Source organism: Nicotiana tomentosiformis, chromosome 1 (genome assembly GCF_000390325.3).
Source record: "Nicotiana tomentosiformis chromosome 1, ASM39032v3, whole genome shotgun sequence".
NCBI classification, from domain to species: Eukaryota; Viridiplantae; Streptophyta; class Magnoliopsida; order Solanales; family Solanaceae; genus Nicotiana; species Nicotiana tomentosiformis.
Window position 1 is genome coordinate 55,890,592 of NC_090812.1, and position 20,333 is coordinate 55,910,924.

A 20,333-nucleotide genomic window follows, 5' to 3' on the forward strand; every position below is an offset into this window, starting at 1 on the left:
GAGTTTATCTTCCCAATTGCAGTCCTTTTTGACCTTATAGAGGATGTCAGCTGTAATAGTACATATGTACCTCGAGACCGGCTCGCACCGACCAGGTACGAAGGGGGTTTGATTGATCTTGAAGTCAGCCCCGGTTGGGCACCCCAGGGATAAACGACTTTAGAGGGTGTTCTGGTGTTGGTTCCTCAGTAGCAGCAGATAAAATATTTTCCGATGGCTTCGAGAAAGAAAGGGTTTCTTTTTTAGGAACAAATTTTGAAGTCTTTGCCATTTATTCTAAATAGAGGAGAGAAGAAGATGTTACTAAAGGAGGAGTTATAACTAGCAGGTAACTTACGAAGAAATTTTAAAAAACTCATAAGGAAGGAAGTTCTTAAGCTTAAAACCAGAAAACCAGAAGGTGAGGATGATGAAATTCTCTTAAAATGCAAGATCAAGAGTTGAAATAGAAAAGGTTCTAATGAATGGGTTGAAGGGTATTTATAGTGTTCCCAAACGGCGGTTCACATCACGTCAGTTCATATCCCAAGATGTCCGACCATTGACTGACACACATTTAATGCTTCGAAGACTGGACCGATGGGATGTTTCCACTATTTTTATCACTTACGTAATGAATTCATCGTCATGTTTTTAAGAATCTAAAGCTCGAATCGTTTCCCATCATTTGGCCTGCGAAAAATAAGGGGATTTTGACTTCATATTTTTGTCACTTGCATCATGATATACTGAAGTGAGAATCTAAGACTCATATCGTTTCTCATCATCTACTCTCCAAAAAACGAGGGAACTATCTGTGTACGGATAAAATCGAGCTTGATGTTCAATCGAGCTTGAGAAACGGAGGGCCAAGGTCAGTACATATGTAACAGGGTAAAAATCGAAGTCCGAGGTTCGATGACATCCAACATGATCAGCCGAGAGCGGAATATAATATTCAAGATCGGACCCAAAGTATTATCAAAACTAGCCATTGAGAAACTATCAGATATGTCCTAGAGTTTACCGAAGGCATAATAGGTTTTGTTCCAACGGCCTCGAAGAAAGTTTTGCCAACTTATCCGACAGGGATCCGTAATTCTTGCCATTAACTATTCATTATGGCAGATATCACGGAAAAGGGAACCAACTGTCTTTTTTGCTTTTTATAGAATAATAAAATAATATCTTAAAAGGTAGATCTCCACTAATATATAAAGGGGACTTGACAATTCATGAAGAGCATGGTAACATACACTGATAAGCAATATAGAGCCCGTTTGGCTTAGCTGATCAAAAGTAGCTGATAAGTATTAAGTGCTTAAAAGCACTTTTAAGTGATGAAGCTAATTTAATGGATAAGTAATTATGTATTTGGATAAAAGTGTTGAAACTGATAATAAGCAGCTGAAGTGTTTGAAAAAAGTGCTGATAAGTATTTTTTTCTGTTAAAATATCTTAAATGCCCTTAAAGTTATTTACCGTAATAATAACGTAATTTTTGCGAGATATTAAATTAAAATTAATTTAAATATAACATAATTTATGTCTCATTATACTTTTAACAAAAAATAATAAGATAAGATTATTTTTATAAATATAAATTATTTTATGATAAGTTAAACAACAATCATAATTTTTATTATAATAATTAATATTTTTACTAATGTTTGTGATAAAACATACTTAAAAAGTACATAAAATATTTATACAAAATAAATATGCAATTAATGAAAGCCTGTGTGTTGTAATGAAATTAAAATATTCAACTATCATAAATATTCACAGCAATATAATCACGAGTTGCCATCATTAGCAAAAAAAAAAAAAAAAAAAAAAAGGAGTTGAAAAGTTTGGTATGTAATAAACAATGCAAGCAATTTATTTTAAATTAAAGAAGATGAACTAAGAGTGATTTATAAACGAGCAGCTTTCTCACTTGCTTTTGACATAGAAAAGCTTCAAAACTTAAATATGTTTTCTTGATGATGGCCATAGGGTTACTCAATTTGGAGAAAAGACGTGAAAAAGGTGAAATAATGATATTAAGAGGAGGGTCGAGATTAATATTATTTTAATAAACATATTTAAGGAATTATGAAATAATATTAGGGATAGAATAGTAAAATATTTGGTCAACCCTAAAGTGCTTATAAATAGAAATTTGATAAGTTAGGGGTGACAAACTTATGACTTATGACTTATTTTGGCTTATAAGCACTTTTAATATTACCAAACACGTAAATAAGCCAAAAATAACTTATAAGCTAGTTTGACCAACTTATAAGCTTAGCCAAACACTCTCAGATTCTCCAAGTTCCTACTCTTTGATATTTTTCTGTCAATAAAAGTGTATTCAACTCAAGGGTGACTGACATTCTCAGAATTGGAATCATCCAATTTATGTGGTTCGCAATTATTTTATCGCTATTTATTTTAATTGCAATCTAATTTATCGTTTTGTATCAATTTAATCCACTTGTCCTTATAACCACTAACAAATTCAATTGTTATCCGATTTTAAGAATAAACGTTACCATTTTTAATTAATAAGTTTTGTGTAGAAGAAACAGTATATTAATCGTTTTTTAAAAAGAGCAAAAGTGAATCAATAAATCAAGGGAAGCAAGTAGACGGGGAATAAAACCGCACCTGATATTGGAGATCCTACTTTTCTTCTTCCAAAAGTGACATGGAATTTTAGAGGAACACACTCACTTATATGTGCAGCACATGTACGTATCATTTAAACTTATTACTACTACCATTTATATATAACTAGTAATATGCTCACGCTTCGCGCAATGCATTAGTCAATTTTTAGAAACGCGGTGCATCAGTCATTTTATAAATGGTAGCTGTTAATAGTTTTTTCCAGTCCTATATCAAATCGCGAAAAAGTTTGCTTGTTACTATGTCAATATTTCCATCACTATAGGTAGTAACTATTACCATAACTAATCTCTTTTAGAAGATATTTCACCAAATGTAAAAATATACTGCAAAAAATATCATATTCAGTATCGGCTAGTACTATATTCAACACGGAATAAAATATGCAAGGACGTAACACTTGCTCGCAATCTCTTCTCCCTAGACAAAAAGAAAGCACTATATCCATAGATCAGACATAACAAAAATTCAATCAGCACAGAATAAATCAAACAGAAAAGCTAAATTATTTATTTGATTATCCTCCAAAATACACCACAAAGTAGATATAGCTACAATCAGATCAATTAACTGCAGAATAAATTAGCAAAGCCATGATTACGTAATGGCACAAAGAAATATCCTAATATACATAAATAAAACAAAGATGACTCTCATCTTAAGTTTTTGAGTTCTATAATCTAGAGAGACTCTGCATACTGACTTTGAAGGAAGATGAGAAAAACATAGAAATGAAAAAATTACCCTTCAAAAAATGAGGCTTAAAACTTCCATGACTTTAATTGCTTTTTACAATTTCTAATCTTGAATTTACAGGTAAATTATCATTGAGATTGGAGGCTCGTCTTCTTTCATGAATTCTAAGGCTTGTCCCTTTGTTGGATACTCTTGAAGAGAATGAGCAAGTCTCAAGAACAGGTCTGCAACTCCTGTCTCACTGGTAAAGTTTACATGCCGACCACCCTAGCTAACTAAAGTTTTCGACCACCTAAGGATATCTCTGCAGATAAGATGTTGTGCAATAGAATCAAATTAACAGGAAGCATTATATATAGTAGCCATAAACATTAGAAAGTAAAAAAATAGATGTTCGGGGATCGTATATTTCGTACGTGCATAAGATAAATTCTTTAGAGAATAGAGAACTCACCAATAAATTAACAAATTGCTAGGCAATATAAAGTGTGCTCAAGCTTGCACGATGTAAATGGACCCTCCATGTTGCATCAGAACGAAGATGTATTAAGATCTTTTCATTTATCAAGTATTATGATCAACCACAGAAGAAACCTGCAATGGATTATCAAATTAACTCATAAATCAGATCAGGCAACTCAAGAACCATAAGAAATATCCGCAGAACAACATATTAAACAGATCAAACTTAGAAACGTTAAACATAACTGCTCCACTATATATATATATATATATATATATATATATATATATATATATATATGAGCGTAGGCAACATGTAGTCGCACAAAACAGCACAAAGACTCAATTGTGATAAAATGATAAGAACACCGCTGTAAGTCAAAGATAACATTAAGTAATGAGTACACCGCACTTTACCTTAGTACTTATGCAATGGTGAGGATTTCTCCATAGATGTACTAATCTCTCATATTATATTCAACCCAAAGAGAACATGCTATGTCAACCAAATTTGAAAAATAATATAAATGAATTCAGTGTATCTGAGTCAATACAAGAACATGAATACAACACGATGGTTCCTAAATACTGCATGGAAACTAAGGTACAATTGAACCTCAAAACTCATCATTGCACAACACTAATATTTATCAGTAAAATTAAGAAAGGAAAGGCCATCAGTGTTTTAATTTCTAGAAGGCAGCCAGATCCTTCTAAGCTCTTAATGAAAAGCATAGTAACTGCTAAAATTTGCCTATTTTTAAGAGAACAGATAGCACTTAATCTTACAAACTTTCGAAATTCATTGGAACAAAACCAAACACACACATACATGTATTTATCCTTGAATTATGTATAAATTATGTATATATACAGATGTATGAATCTCCCAACACAAAAATCACCTTCATTCTTCCTTTTATCATTGCTTTATACATATATTTTTGGTAAAGATAACTTTTATTTGAACTGATGAATTTCTCTTTTTGTTCTGATCAGTTTTAGGAACTTCCTATTATGTTACTGAAATTAGGAAATAGAAAGCAAACGTAAACCAACCATTTTTTTCGGAAAACTCGAACTCTAAGCTTGCAAAATCAGTTTTTCTGAACTGTAAAATAAATTCCGCCTAAGTAATTTACCTTAGCTTGGCGATGAATGGATTGCACACAGTCAATAATCTCATAAAGCATCAAAGAGTTTCAATTACCTATTATTAAGAAAAAATATTGAACTTACCATATCACAATTGTGTATACTTTCTTCCAAAATTGATAGAGCAAGTAAAGATGTATCATCACAATAAAAGGCAATAAAATAAGTTCAACAGTATATTGGTACGTTGAATTAAAAGATATTGGATAAGAACAAAAGCAAATAACTGCATTGTTTTTCCTGTAGAAGTTTCTGTTCAACCTGCATAAAAAAAGAGACAGGAGAAAATTATAAGTACCATATACCATAACTCTCCTAAATAGCAACATTTTCTGAATCTGGGTGCAAGGTCAATCCATATGGCATTTTTACGAGCACATTTTACGAGCACATTATTGCTTTTGTTTTCCCATAACTAAGTAGGTAACTACATTTGATCCGTAGTCCTTCACTGCGCTGTGAATGAGGAATGAATTTAGAAATTAGCAGAGGATAGTGATAAATTCGACAGAGATGTAGCAAATGAACGATAAACAATAGAAAAAGGAAATAGAGAGAAAGATTGTATAACCAATTAGCAGAGGATGAAAAAAATATCGACAAAGATGAAGCAAATAACAATAGCCAAAAAAAAGATAGAGAAGAAAGATTGGAGAACCAATTAGCTGAGGATAAAAAGAAATTCGAGAGAGTAAAGAATTAAGAAGTGGTTGTGTTTATGAAGCGGTATTTTTGAATACCGAGTTTTTTGAGTCGGTGTCTTTTAGAAACGGAGAATTGCGATGTTTGATGGTATAAAATTATAGAAAAATGGCAAATAAAACGTAAATAAAGATAAATAGAAGTCCTTGCGAATGGGATGTGCCACGTAACCGATAGAATAGACTTGAATTATATATATATAGATTTTATTCAATTTTTTAAATTAATTCAACAATTCGATATAAACTTAGATTTAATACTTTTCAACTGCTCTATCTATTTCAGTTTATGTGACATTATTTCCTTAGGGTCTTTTACAAAAAGAATGACTCATTTTTGTATTTTGAAATAATTAAATATAAATTTTTTATTTTACCTTAACGAGAATATTTTTATAGCCACACAAATATTATATCATATTTTAGGCCGCGAAATTGGAGGGTGTTTTATTTTCTTTCTTAAATATCGTGTCAAATCAAATTTTATCACATAAATTAAAAGATATAGAGTATTATTTTATTGTTCTATTTTTATATTACTAATGTACTATATCAGTCAAACTTTTCTAATAATCATATTGTAACTAAAATATTGAACTACTACTTTAATATATTCGTCCAACGCCACTAATGCACTATACAAGTCAATTGTATTTTCAACTAAGGATCACGTAAGAGTGTGAACCTTCTTACTTTTTAAAAATAAAAAAAAATAAATATATATATATATATATATATATATATATATATATATATATATATATATATATATATATAGGAGAAAAGAGACAATGAAAACTGAATTCATACGTATTCTAGACTATACGAGAATTTCACCTATATCACTAAACTATAAAGGACAAGTTACATATTTGGCCGATCAACAAAAAATAATTATATTCGTTAGTTAAATATACAAAAAATTTACACTAATTATGTATAAATATAAATTATATATTAATATACAAAAAATACATACTTTTTATGGATATTACTTTATGGAACGGTTATATAATATAGTTTTCCCAACTATAAATCTTAATGTTGAATTAGTGAATTGGTACACCACCATTGAAATTTCCAGTATAGGCTATCAGATTGCAGGCTTAAACCAGCTCTAATTTCATCAGTTATCTATGTAGCCCACAGGCTGAGATTGCAGGCTTATTCATCTCACCCTACATTATTCTAAATTAAAGTGTTTGACCAAGTTTTTAGAAGGAATAAAAATACTTTTGAGTAAACGAAGAAACAGTTTTTTAAAAAGCAGAAAAATATAATTTCTTCCCCTAAGTACTTTTCTAGAAATTGTTTTTGCAAAAAATAAATTTAGAATTATTTTTTAAAAATATGGCCAAATATTATTTTCTACGCTAAAATGCTTTTTAAATTAATTAGTTAGATACAAATTATTTGTCATCAAAGTAATTTAAAAAAACACATCTGATTTAAGAAGTTTGTCCAAAAGAGCACTTTTTTTCTTTCCCTTTCTTTTTCTTTTTCTATTTGTTCCCTTTTAAAGGAGAAACTCTGCTAGTCATCAAACTTGAAAGACAACCATTGACAATTGAGTCAAAAATACAATCTCTACATTTATGAAATTCGTCTCTATATGTAAGCAGTAAAGATATGGAGTATAATAATACAGTTCTGAGCTGTGTGTTAAAATGACTAGTATAGTAAATAGGGCATAGTTCCAATGCTGGCTTTGGAGTTCATGCGAGCATTTCAGAAAGCTATAATTGGGAAAAGTGAGCTGGCTTTTCTCTCTGTCCCTGCCCTTCTTCATATATAAAGCTACTTTGACTTCTTTATCAATTTTTATAATTATAATCACGATTTTTCTTTTTCTAGTAAAATGATCAAAATATTATGTACATACATACAATATCTATAAGTGATTCACAAAATCTTGATATACAATAGAAGTTGTGACTTCTGGTATTCTTTTTTACTTCCTTGGAAATTCCGCTTTGCAAATTGGTTTCCAATTTATTTTCTGGTGCTAATGCGTTTCAATTTCCACACAATTCACGCCTTCTTTTCTACTACGTACTAGTCTATCTATATTTTCTTCTTTTTACTTCCAACCTTTAGGAAATAATAACTGGGGATTTTTTTAATAGGATAATAATAGGCTACGTATAGTCTGTCTATGTGATAAACATAGCTCTAAATTAGGGGTGCTAAAATGGTTAAAAGAACACAGTCAACCACCCATATTATTCACTAAAAAATGGGTTAAATAATGAACTTTTTAAAAACGGGTCAAATATGGATAAGAACCATATTATCCATTTAGAAAATGGATAACTAATGGGTTTAACTTTTACATTTGTAAAGCCTCAAATTAGGGTTCCTCAAGTTTGGGAGACTAGGAATTCTCCTAAAAGTGTTCATATTCAATAAGTCATGGATAATATCCGTCGATTAACCCGTTTTTTATCCGTATTAAATATGAATATGATCGAATAATTTATCCATTTTTTCTTTATCCGTTTTCGACCCGAACCATATCCAACCCGCCCCGCCCGTTTTACACTCCTGCTCGAAATTGATCATATCCCAAAAAGATCATGCTTACCTACAATTGTCACCAAAAAGAAAATGGTGACTTCCTATTTTCCTTTAACCTCAGTCTGTCAATTTTTATCGTTTTTTACCGAGAGGTGAGAAAGTCACCATCTTTGGTCTTGTCATTTAGCTGAGAAGGAGAGAGAGAGAGAAGATGAAGGGACTGCTTCTGCTTAGTGCTTAGCCAAAGAAACGTACCATACATAAACCACCAAATGGTCATTTCTTATAGGGTCCTTTGGGATACGAGCTGTTTTACTTGTAAATAGTGCTAATTATTGTATACAAAACAAACCAGAAGTTTTTGAGCTGTTCAGTTCTTCACCTCCTTTTGTTTTTTTTTTTCCTTTGAGAAGAGACAAAGTTTTTTAAATTTGACTTAGGGCTGTCTCTTATCAGTTGAAGATTTTACTCAAAATTAGTATTAGTTCCAAATCAAAATCCCAAGTTTTGGTAAAGAAAGTTAGCATAGAAAAAGAATAGTACTGCACAAAATAGTACAAGTACACAGAATTGTAGCTAATTCACTATTGCACCATTAGCAATATTATGCATATATATACACATACCACTACTCTTCTTCTTTCATTTCATTGGTAACAGTAATACCCCCGTCTTAGTTTTGCAGGCGCCGTCCTCCTTTTTTCCCTCTGTCCCCTCAGCCCCCTTACCTTTTGTTCTCTTTCTACCAAAACCCAATACCCCCATACTATTTTCTTGAAAAGTTTTCTCATAAAAACCATATATATCGAAGCAAAAACTCAAAAACTTTACAGTGGAATATTCATCATATGAACATGGTGGGGTCTCTTTCTTTGATTTATTCTCTAGTTCAATTGCGCCAACTGAATACATATTCTTATGTCTTTTTTCTTTTTTTGGGTATCTTAATGTGCAGTTGGAATATACACAACTTCCTCAGTGGCTTATTGCACTGTTAACAGAGAAATTCTTCAACGCTTGCATAATTCACGAAGATGCTAAGAAGAATGAAAAGAATGTCTTCTGTTTGGACTGTTGTGAGTGTATTTGCCCTCACTGTTTGACCCCTCACCGTTCTCACCGCCTTTTGCAGGTCCATTTTTTTCTTACAAAATTATCTCAGTTTTCATAAAACATGTTGAATTATGTACGTGCTTTTAAAAATGATGTTTTTTTTGGGTACTGCAGATTAGGAGGTATGTGTATCATGATGTTATTAGGCTTTGTGATGCTGAGAAATTGTTGGACTGTGCTTTTGTTCAAGTGAGTATTTGACCCAAATTTGTCACCTTTTGATTTTCTTCTTCTTTCTTTGATTTTACTATGTTCCCTCTTTTTTGGTCTGCAGTCTTACACTTCAAATAGTGCAAAAGTGGTATTTTTAAACCATAGGCCAAAAACAAGGCCTTGTAGAGGCTCAAGTAACACCTGCATCATATGTGAAAGAGGACTTCAGGACCCATATCTCTTTTGTTCCATCTCCTGCAAGGTCTGTTTTTTAATTTTTAAATTACCAAAATTGTAAACCCACAATTTTTATGTTAATTATTTTGAATTTTGTTACCGACCCGTTTCTTATGTATTAACATGGATATGGCTTGGTTTTGTTACAGGTTGAACACATACTGAAAACTGAGGGCAAACTTTCCAAGTATATCTACAAGTGTGATTACATGACCCTGTCTGAACCGGGTTTGGACGATGGTCAAATGACCCCTGACACCATTCTTGAACCAGTTGATTCAGGTTCGAGTTGCAGCGGTGGAGCTGTCCTATGTACGGCGACAACAGAGGTTGTAAGGAAGAAACGCAGCACCCTGTCGTCTTTCCGGTCCGCGTTTCAGCCTGCTTGTGGACCGGGTTCGGAGATGTCGGTTTCTATGATGAACCGGAGGAAGGGTACGCCTCAGCGGTCTCCGCTTTACTAATTGTGTTTAATTGGGAGAGATTATGGAAGCTGGGAGGTAGAATTAAGAACTATAATTGGAAATTCAAAAAGGGTAATATAACTTTAAGGGCAATTTAGGAAGAAAAATTCTACCTCCCAATTTTGTAGAATGGCTTCTTTCTCTCCCTTATCTGACATCAGGGTTAATCATGGAAGCTATATTTCTATCTCACATAGAGAAACAAATTAATACAGGAATTTAGTATCCATATTCCGAATTTAGTGCAACAATTATACCTAACTTTTGGTTACATGTACTTGCTATTGCTCGTGTTTGATGCTTGTTTTGTCGATTTAATTCAATGATTAGTTTTTCTTAGTAATGCTTGGGCCCTGCTAATTCGTTGTGTATCATTCCAATTTTATGGCAATGTTTACAGCTTTCACTATGATTTGTAGCATTCCAATTTTGTGGCGATTTTTTTTTTTATTAAGTTGTCACTGTAATGGAGCAACTTTATTCTTCTATTAGTTTAACTTGGACGTATTTTAGGTAACAGAGTAATGGGGGTTGCATGTGCCTATTTTGTGCTTACCTTTCTTAACGTAGTTTTTAGGGTAGTATTAGGTCTTTATTTAAAGTTTATGACTTATGAAATATGCGTATGCATAAGTTAGGATGAAAACACAAAATTTCCTTTTTTAACTAAACAGCAAAAATTGCATTATTAACCTTCTACGTATGATGCATTCACCTTCAATTGTCATTTGATATAGAAACTTAATTAAAAGCTTATTGATGGTTTAATTCTTGACGCCTACCGATTGGTTAAATAGTTCTAATAGTATTATAGTACCACAAGTAACTATTACGCTGCAATTCCAAACAGAGTTGGGGTTGGGCGACATTATTATTAAAGAACTACGATAATATCATAGTGTGTCAGTTGCAAAATTTTACTATGTTAAAATGGAGTAAATGCATACTTCTGGCACCAGATGGTTAGTATTTGGTTGTAGAAACCCTCCCCCATATTCATGTAAATCTTCAAAAATCAATAGGCTATAGGCTGTCTTCTTTCTTTTGTTTGTTTCTTTTCTTCTTCCCTAGAACAGAACCGTGACAAAATCTAGAAATATTTTAGTAAATGGTTTTTCAGCCGCAGCCTGTTTCTCTTCCCCAAGTGTGCCTTCTTCGTTTTATGAGTACCCAAACTCGACTACTTTCACACTAGTGTAAGGTGAATCTTGGTGTATTTTCCTTTTTTTCTATTTATAACACATATGCGCTGTGATCAAAATTCGAGACTTGATCATTGACATTCTTTTTTTTTTTTGTAGTAGTAGTAGTAGTAGTAAACTATTAGATGTATAATATTATACTTAGTTCCATTTAAATGTAATGTAGTGGTTTTTCTTCGTATTCTATTTTTAATGTGAATTATTGTCAGAGTAATCTAGATAAAAGAGTTCTTTTTTTCCTAGTAAAATTCAAAATTAGCTGATTTTCGGAAAGAATGACTACTTGAATTCAATTGAAATATTGTAAATTGGATGATAAATGACTCAATCATAATACAACCCAGAGTAACTTTTTTTTTTTAAAAAAAAAAAGGGGGCAAGTACAAAACCGAAAGAAAATGTTAACACTCATAAATATTGAGAATTTGACCTTGCTGTATAAGCTACACCTCACCAGTAAAAAACAAGTATACTAGCTTTTAGTAAATACTGTAGATGGAAGGCAGGCATTGATCAACTAAAAAACGCTCTTTGATTCTCTGGATGATCATCGTTGACATTTCAGGATTAACCTCTCCGATGAGAAAGTTAAGGTTGTCTAGGTTGGTCTTTCTCAATGTTGTTTTGTAAACAAAAGTAGTGTGAAAATGATGCAATATTTACTTTTTTAGTTGCAAGAAAATTCAATGGGTAACTAACCCCAAGGACAAGATAAATTCAAAAGCAATGGTGGGTGGCTATGATGTTGAGGGGAATAAATGCAAAGGATCTTTGTGGTCATTTCATTGGATCTTCTTGTTTTGGTTTCAATATCTATATCGGCGCCCCGTCTAATTCGAAATAGCGCTATCACTTAGGACCGAAAAAATCGCTTCCTATTATAATTGTTAGGATCGGGAACCCAGGTAGTGCATAATTTAGTTAAATAACGGTATAATGACAATAACAAAGATAATGAAAGTTGATAACAACGGCAATTAAAGTAGATAAAGAAGACACAAATTTAATGTGGTTCGGTCAAAATGACCTACGTCCACAAGCGGAGAGAAGCAGTTTCACTATAACAATAAGAGTACAAAATTAGAGTAAATACTCTAATTAATCCCAAATACCCTAAGGGAATAACCTCACAAGATCACTCCAAAGAAAGAGTTCACACAAGTACTTCCCAACACTTAACTCTCATACGAAACATTCTTAATAAAGGAAGAAAGGAATAAACAAGAAATACAGAAGTATTGTTGGTGTGTTTCCAAATGAGTAGAGAGTCCTCATTATATAGGAAGAGAAAAAAGAAATGCTTGGCCAACAATTGGCCACATCCTCTCAAAATACAAGGCCATTTATTTGGCCAACAAGGCCTTAAATAAAAGGCTCCAAATGTGCCAACAAGGCTCACAAATAAAAAGACTAAAAATAAGGTCACTTTTTACAAATCTCCACCTTAGCCTAATTTTGGCTGATATAGTAAATTTGTTTCACCTTCTTCGCAAAAGCCCCAATGGGCATATTTCAAAATTTAATGCCATCAAAATCAGACAAGTTGTCTGATACCGAAACTGCAGTATGGCCTATAACAGTGGAGCCCAATAAAGTATACAACGAACCAGATCTGTGTGCTTTCATGATCACAAGAGCATTTTAAAATTTTTTTAAAACTCCACCTTTACTAGTGAATTTGCACCCAAGGGATTCTAAATTGCCCAAAGATATGAGATTTTTCTTCAACTGAAGAACATATCTAACATCAGTGAGAGTTCTCACCACATCATCGTGTATTCTAAACTGAATTGAACCTTTGCCAATAACGTTACAAGTAACATTATTACCCAGTTGGACAACTCTAACTGCAACTGAATCATATGTAGAAAATAAGTCCCTGCTAGGACATATATGATATGAACAACTGGAATCTAAAATTCACTCATTGTCTAATTTGAAACTAGTTTCAGTTGCTAAAAATATAGTTCCCTCAATCTCATCAGTTGCTACACTAGCTTCGGTGATGTCAGTATTTTTGTGCTCATTTTTTCTTTCTTTATGCTTTTCTTTATTTTTCTGTTTATAGCATTCAGAGATATTGTGACATTTCTTATGACAATAGCGACACTCTAAATTATTGTATCTGGATATGGAGTCGGATTTGCCCCTAACAAACAAGCCAACTTCCGCTTGAGTTCCACTAGCTTCCCCAGTAATATCACTATCTATCTGTTCTTTTGATTTTAAGATAGATTTAATATCCTTATAAGAGATATTATCTTTTGCATAAAGCATAGTATCTCTTATATGCTTAAAAGATGGGGGTAGAGAACAAAGTAGTAACACGGCTTGTTCCTCATCTTTAATTTCAGCATCTATATTACTCAAATCCATAAGAATGGAATCAAAGGAGTCAAGATGAGAGAGAATAGAGGTACCTTCACCCATACGAATTGTATAAAGCTTCTGCTTCAGGTAAAGTCTATTTTCTACCGTCCTCTTCATATATAAGGTTTTCAATTTTTCCCACATGCCTTTAGCTGTGGTTTCTACAAAAATTTCACGTAAAACCTCATTTGAGAGATTAAAATGATACCTGCTTTTGCCTTTTTGTCTATGATGACAAACTCCTCGTCTGTCATTTTATCCGACTTCTTCTCCTTTCCTTGCAACGCCAAGTCTAAGCCATCCTGAATTAGGATAGCTTTCATCTTTAATTGCCACATTTCGAAGTTTGCACTTCGGTCAAATTTCTCAACATAGGTTTTTGTTAGAGTCATTTTGGCTATTGAAACTAACCCGATTAGATTCGGCTCTGATACCAGTTTGTTAGGATCGGGAACCCGGATAGTGTGGAATTTAGCCAAATAACGGTATAATGGCAATAACAAAGACAATGGAAGTTGATAACAACGATAATTAAAGTAGATAAAGAAGACACAAATTTAATGTGGTTCGGTCAAAGTGACCTACGTCCACAAGCGGAGATGAGCAATTTTACTATAATAATAAGAGTATAAAAGAGAGTACAAAATTAGAGTAAATACTCTAATTAATCCCAAATACCCTAAGGAAATAACCTCACAAGATCACTCCAAAGAAAGGGTTCACACAAGTGCTTCCCAACACTTAACTCTCATACAAAACACTCTTAATAAAGGGAAAAAGGAAGAAACAAGGAATGAAAACTCAAGTCTTGTTGGTGTGTTTCCAAATGAGTAGAGAGTCCTCATTGTATAGGAAGAGAAGAAAGAAATACTTGGCCAACAATTGGCCACATCCTCTCAAAATACAAAGCCATTTATTTGGCCAACAAAGCCTTAAATAAAAGGTTCCAAATATGCCAACAAGACTCACAAATAAAAAGACTAAAAATAAGGCCACCTTTTACAATAATTTTTTTTATTCTTGAATTGGAATTCATAATCTCTCTAGATGCCGGGGTTCTGTTCATTTCAGCACAACCCTTATGTTTGATCTTCTGTATTACTCCATTTAATTCCCCCTAGTAACCTATTTGGCTGAAATATTTAACACAGTCCCTGCTCTATATTCTTTGACTAACTCAATTTTATTTCCAAACTTCCATCATTTTACACTGATTGAAGATTTAACTAGTTTACGTAAAAAGAAGCTGTCACAAATAGTGAGGTACTATTATTAGAATTGGAGTTGTTAGATGTTCTTGCTTTTCGTCTACACATTTATTTAGTTTGGTTACTCACTTGTTGGATTCATGAAACTTCACATTAATCTCTATGCTCAAAATTTCAACTGATTGTCTAGTTGTAGCAAAAAGACAAAAACAAGAGAAAATGAAATTGTAAAGAAAAACATGCATGGAAGTGACGCCATTTTGTTTTTCTTCTCGTTTGTTCTTCTTAGGCAAGGGAGTCCTCGAATTCTATTTACAGTATAACTGTTCACCGATATATGCTTGTACAAGGGTGTTTGGTCAATATTTTTTGTGTTTTCAGTGTCATCTTCCAAACTTTTGAGCTACTATCAATCATTTATGACCCTAAGAGTTTTTTCACATCCTTCCATTGCACGATAAAGTAATACACCCTTTCCTCCATTATTAATATGGGGCACACTTATAATATACTCCCTTCGATCCATTTAAAATGATTTTTTAGCCTTTTTTTGTGGTCCATAATATTTGATTTTTTAAGATATCAAGAATGAATTAACTTCTTCTTCCAAAGTTGCCCTTGGATTAAAGACCCTAGGAGTAGTTTGTTATATTTTCAATAAGCAAATTTAGGTTAATATGATCAATTTCATTGTTAATTAATGTTAAAAGTTGAATTTCTTAATATGTACGAAAAGAGCCAAAAAATCACTTAAATTGGACCGGAGGGAATATGAGTTAGTTTATAATTTGTACTCCGTATCTTCTAAAAATGAGTAATAACTGTTGAGAGACATTTCGAAAATTGTATAGATCATTTGCTGAAGCAAGTGCAATTTTGAAAAAAAACAATAATAATGAGTTCTTAGTTTTGTAAATTTACATTTATTCTAGAGCAAATTAATTTAGCTAAAACGACGTTTTAAAATGGACTGAGTGGCAGCAGTCTGGCAGACGTGCATCATTTGATATTTTTCCATGATAAAATTACTTGATTTCCTATTTTCCATGATAAGTAATCATCTCACCAAAAATGAAACCATAACCTCTCAAGTAGTGAGAGGGAGTCAGCGTAATAAAGGGAAAGAGTGGCGAAAGCATAATTAATAAACAACTTAAAGTCGTTGGCCTATTTCTTAGAAAAGATCAGTATAGTCGTAATAATTCCAGCTAGTTGATAATTGCGTTCCAAGAACGACTTATTTCTTAGAAAAGATACGCATAATGGTAAATAATTCTTTGGTGATTATTGAGTTCAACGATATGCATAGCTGGATCCTGGATTGGATATTTGTGCGTTATATGTGCCCTTGAAATTAAGATGAAATTTACTAGAGGGAAAAAGGGTACAATTATTATACAAAGAAATAAAAAGAGTGGTCGAGAGACATTAAATAGATGTGGATTTTGGAGGATGCGAATATCATTGATAGCGTCATATACATTCTGAGCTATCAGGAAAGTGTACGACCTGTTCCCTTTTCAGGGTAATTACATATCCATTGACTCCTTGGACTGGAGCAATACTCAACTTTGTCTTTTACACACAATTACAAAATTAAATGAAAATATATAGTATTCCTTATCTCCTAATACATGTGATATGTACTTTCTTTTTTAATTTGCTCAAAAAGATAATACTTTTTATATTTCAAAATAATTTAACTATAAGTTTCTCATTCACCCTTAATGAGATTATTATAGCCACACAAACTGCTACACCTCATGTCCTCCCTAGAAGCAAAGAGCTTTTTACCAATTCTCGCTCTGCTTAGCCAAAATGGTCTGTGATTTGCTTGTTTTATGCTAAATGCAGATGCACGGTAGAAAGTCTGCCATCTTACTATCTTAGCCAAATTGGTCTCTAATTTGTTTGTTTCGTGCTGAGTGCAGATGGAACATACAAAGTCTGCCATCTAGCTCAATTCATAACAATACTAAAATGGTGAAATGTTAAAAAGATATCCGATCGTCGAATCATTAGAATTTTTCAAGAGTCAAAAACATGGCCTGTTCCAAAATACATAAGTTATTCTCATACAGAAAATAAGGCCAATGCATGATTTTATTTTCTGAAAGGACAAAGTGATAGTTCAATGAGATTTAGGTGGAAATGGCTAATGACGAACCGATCTCGTAAAGCCTGGCGGACCCACGATTTTGTGCAAGCGGGTTCAATCTTAGAAGTATATAACTTTAGTCGTAAAATAGTAGTTGTCAAGTGAGTTCAAATAAAATATTTATACAAAATTTACGCAGTTTTAATCCTAATTTATACATATACACAGTATTATTGACGTGCGTCCGCCACTGAGACAACCTCCCGTACTAAACTAGTGTGTGATACAATATAGTCTCGTCTTGCTATTTTGTTTTCCATTTAGGATGTAATGGTTATATTTTTAAATGTGACATGGCATCTTCTTCTTTTTTTAAATAGCGTATAGATACTACTACTATTAGAGTATGTTTTTAATCTTCGTTTATTTTACGTTTATTAGCAAAAGACCCTCCAACTTTGCACATTGGAACACTTTTGGCTTTGTTTTATATTTGTAGAGAATAGATTACTTCTTTTACTGGACGGTGATGTTGCCGGTAAAAGTTATCTAAATAATATAGTCAAATATCAATAATTAATAAATTATTGACAAAATACATAGTTTACCTGTCAAGCTTGTATTGAAATCCTTGTTACGCACCTTTCTTTCATTAGAAACATTTTACGCACCTAACATTTCTAAAGTGTATCTAAGACACACTTATTCGGTGTTTGACCATTTTTTTTCCCAGTAAATATAGCGACGCACCAATAATAATTTAACACGTGCTATTGACTTTTAAAATATATATATATATATATATATATATATATATATATATATATATATATATATATATATATATATTTGAATTTACAGTTATATCCATCTTCTTTATCTTCCCAAGCTATACCACCATGGCTACCCCTCCCAAATGAGTACTTCTGACCCAACATCAACCATGAAACATTCTTTTTTAGTTTCAATTTTTAAAATATTAGGATAACATTAAATTTCTATCATCATTACCAATTAAATATTTTCCTAAAGTTATTTGTATCATCTTTCTTTCAAATTGACCTAACTGATAATATATTTGAGTACCAAAATTACTTACACCAACAACAATAATATTATTAAAAAATTAACCAAAAATTTTCAATCCATCAATGGCTGAAATGGAAAAAACTCCACAGATCCAATTAGAACTCACAAATTCTCACGACATATACGAAGAACTCCATGAATTTTTCCTTCAGATTTGGCCACCCACAAAGCGTACCCTTGATGCAGTTATTCAGCGATTCCCTATGTTAAATGTAAAATTTTGATTTTTTTATTCTCCTTTAATTCTTGGCAAAACTATTTGGTGGTATGATGATAGAAGAAGGTGATGGTGCAATAATTGGAAGAAGATGAAAAAGACTTGATAGAATATTTTCTAAAAAAGAAAGAAATTAATTTAGAAAAATGAAAAAATGAAAAGGCTCGGTGGCGTCAAAATGAGACTTTAGACATAAAACTTTAATTATTTCTCGCCACTTATGTGTGTAAAATACGCGAGTGATACATAATAAAAATTGTGTGTCTTAGACACACTTTTGAAAGGTTGAGTGCGTAAAAAAAATTTAGTGAAGAAAATATGTGTAACAGAGATTTCGGTGTAAGTTCTATGGATAAACTATGTATTTTGCTTAAATTATTCTACTTAAAATGTCTTCCCCCCCCCCCCCCCCCGCCCTTTATTCAAACTTTAAGGTCTAACGTAGCCTAATATAAATCATAGGGAGCAAAGTTGAATTCAGTCACCTTACTACTTGAGGCCTGAGGGTACGGAGAATTTGGATGAATTAGCTGGGTAGATGCCACGTGTCAGGTACCGTGTTGTCCCATTTGGAATGTCTTTTAGTGTGTAGCAAATTGTCAAGTAGTTTTCAAAGGACAGTTTCCAAACAAACCAAATCATATTCTAGATTTTAATGTTTATAAAAAATAAAGAAAATAAAAAAATAGACTCATTGGAACGTTTGCAAACCAACTAGTTTAGAAATATTACTGCTCTGACCAGGACCACAGACGTACACACACACACTCCACTATGTTCTGTGTATTCTGTCAGTATTTCAAGCATATCAATTTTTGAGCCCCTCAGATCAAATAAACACTTTCTCTTTTACTTTAGTAAATAAACTATAGTTTGAAATAAGTTTGGATTGTAGTAGCATAGTCATTTACTGGTACTGAGATTTTCTACAGGCAGATTGCTTTTGAAATTTGGCTTACTTGGTGTATCACAGAACAAGTGACAAAGAGAAAACTTTGCCATAATAATTGATCACAAATTCACAATAGAAGATAGCCAAAGACGGGGACGGACCCCGGTGGAGTCAGAAATTCTAATAAGGAGATTCAAAAAAGATGCTAAAGTGCCGAAGATGAGATTAAGTATATACAACCTTAGACCATCTCCAACCCAACACCAATTTTGACACCAAACACCATTTAGTGTAAGATTTGTTGTTTTTTTACTCCAACCCAACACCATTTCTTACACCATTTTGGCGTGTGAATAGTGTTACACCAAATTTGGTGTAACATTATTCATCAACACCATTATTATTCATCATTATTTTATTATTATCTTTTATTATATAACACTTTTTATTTAACATATTATAATTTTGTAATTACATATAGTTTTTATATAATATCTTTATAATATTAATTTATATTTTAATTTTGGTGTATAATTTTTATAAAATAATTTTTGTATATTTTATTTTTATATAAAATTATAAGTTAATTTTATTATAAGTTATAATTTTATAAAAATACATAACCATAAAAAAAATAAAAAGTGCAAATCTGAAATATAATATGTTGTTAATAAATAACACAATGTTCATTGATTATCATAAAAATAAATATTTAATACTGTAGCGACTGACATAGATTAAAATTGAAAATACATTAAATAACATAATGTGATGAGAAAATTACAACAATCTCGTTTTGCAATTGTTGCAGGGCCGTCACGTTTTTGGAGAAAAGAAGTACTCCATGATATATTAACTACATGTATTATACTGCACAACATAATAATCGAGGATGAACGTGATCTTAATTCACCAATTCAATATGCTTGGGAAGGTCCAGCCCCAATAATAGAAATGGTAGTAGATGAAAATTAACGATTTGAATAATTTTTAGCTAAATTAAGGATAAAGATGCTCATTTTGCACTTTATAATGCATTAATAGAGCATTTGTAGCAACTCCTTTGGGAGGGTGCTACTTATGAAACAAATCTAATTTACTACTTAC

The 20,333-nt window shown here is 32.1% G+C and overlaps 1 protein-coding gene across 1 annotated transcript; it reads left to right on the forward strand.

Annotated features, from left to right (window-relative positions):
* Positions 1-8,741: 8,741 nt before the first annotated feature.
* Positions 8,742-10,559, forward strand: LOC104095011 (protein RGF1 INDUCIBLE TRANSCRIPTION FACTOR 1). Its single transcript, XM_009601044.4, has 5 exons — positions 8,742-9,040; positions 9,139-9,315; positions 9,411-9,485; positions 9,571-9,711; positions 9,836-10,559. Exons 1-5 carry the CDS (start codon positions 9,032-9,034, stop codon positions 10,148-10,150), a joined length of 717 nt encoding a protein of 238 aa, XP_009599339.1. The 5' UTR covers positions 8,742-9,031; the 3' UTR covers positions 10,151-10,559.
* Positions 10,560-20,333: the final 9,774 nt, after the last annotated feature.

Excerpts from the sequence above, each read along its gene's own strand:
- LOC104095011 (XM_009601044.4), top strand. Across the intron at positions 9,486-9,570 it reads TGGACTGTGCTTTTGTTCAA|TCTTACACTTCAAATAGTGC; the intron begins GTGAGTATTTGA and ends TTTGGTCTGCAG. Across the intron at positions 9,712-9,835 it reads TTTGTTCCATCTCCTGCAAG|GTTGAACACATACTGAAAAC; the intron begins GTCTGTTTTTTA and ends GTTTTGTTACAG.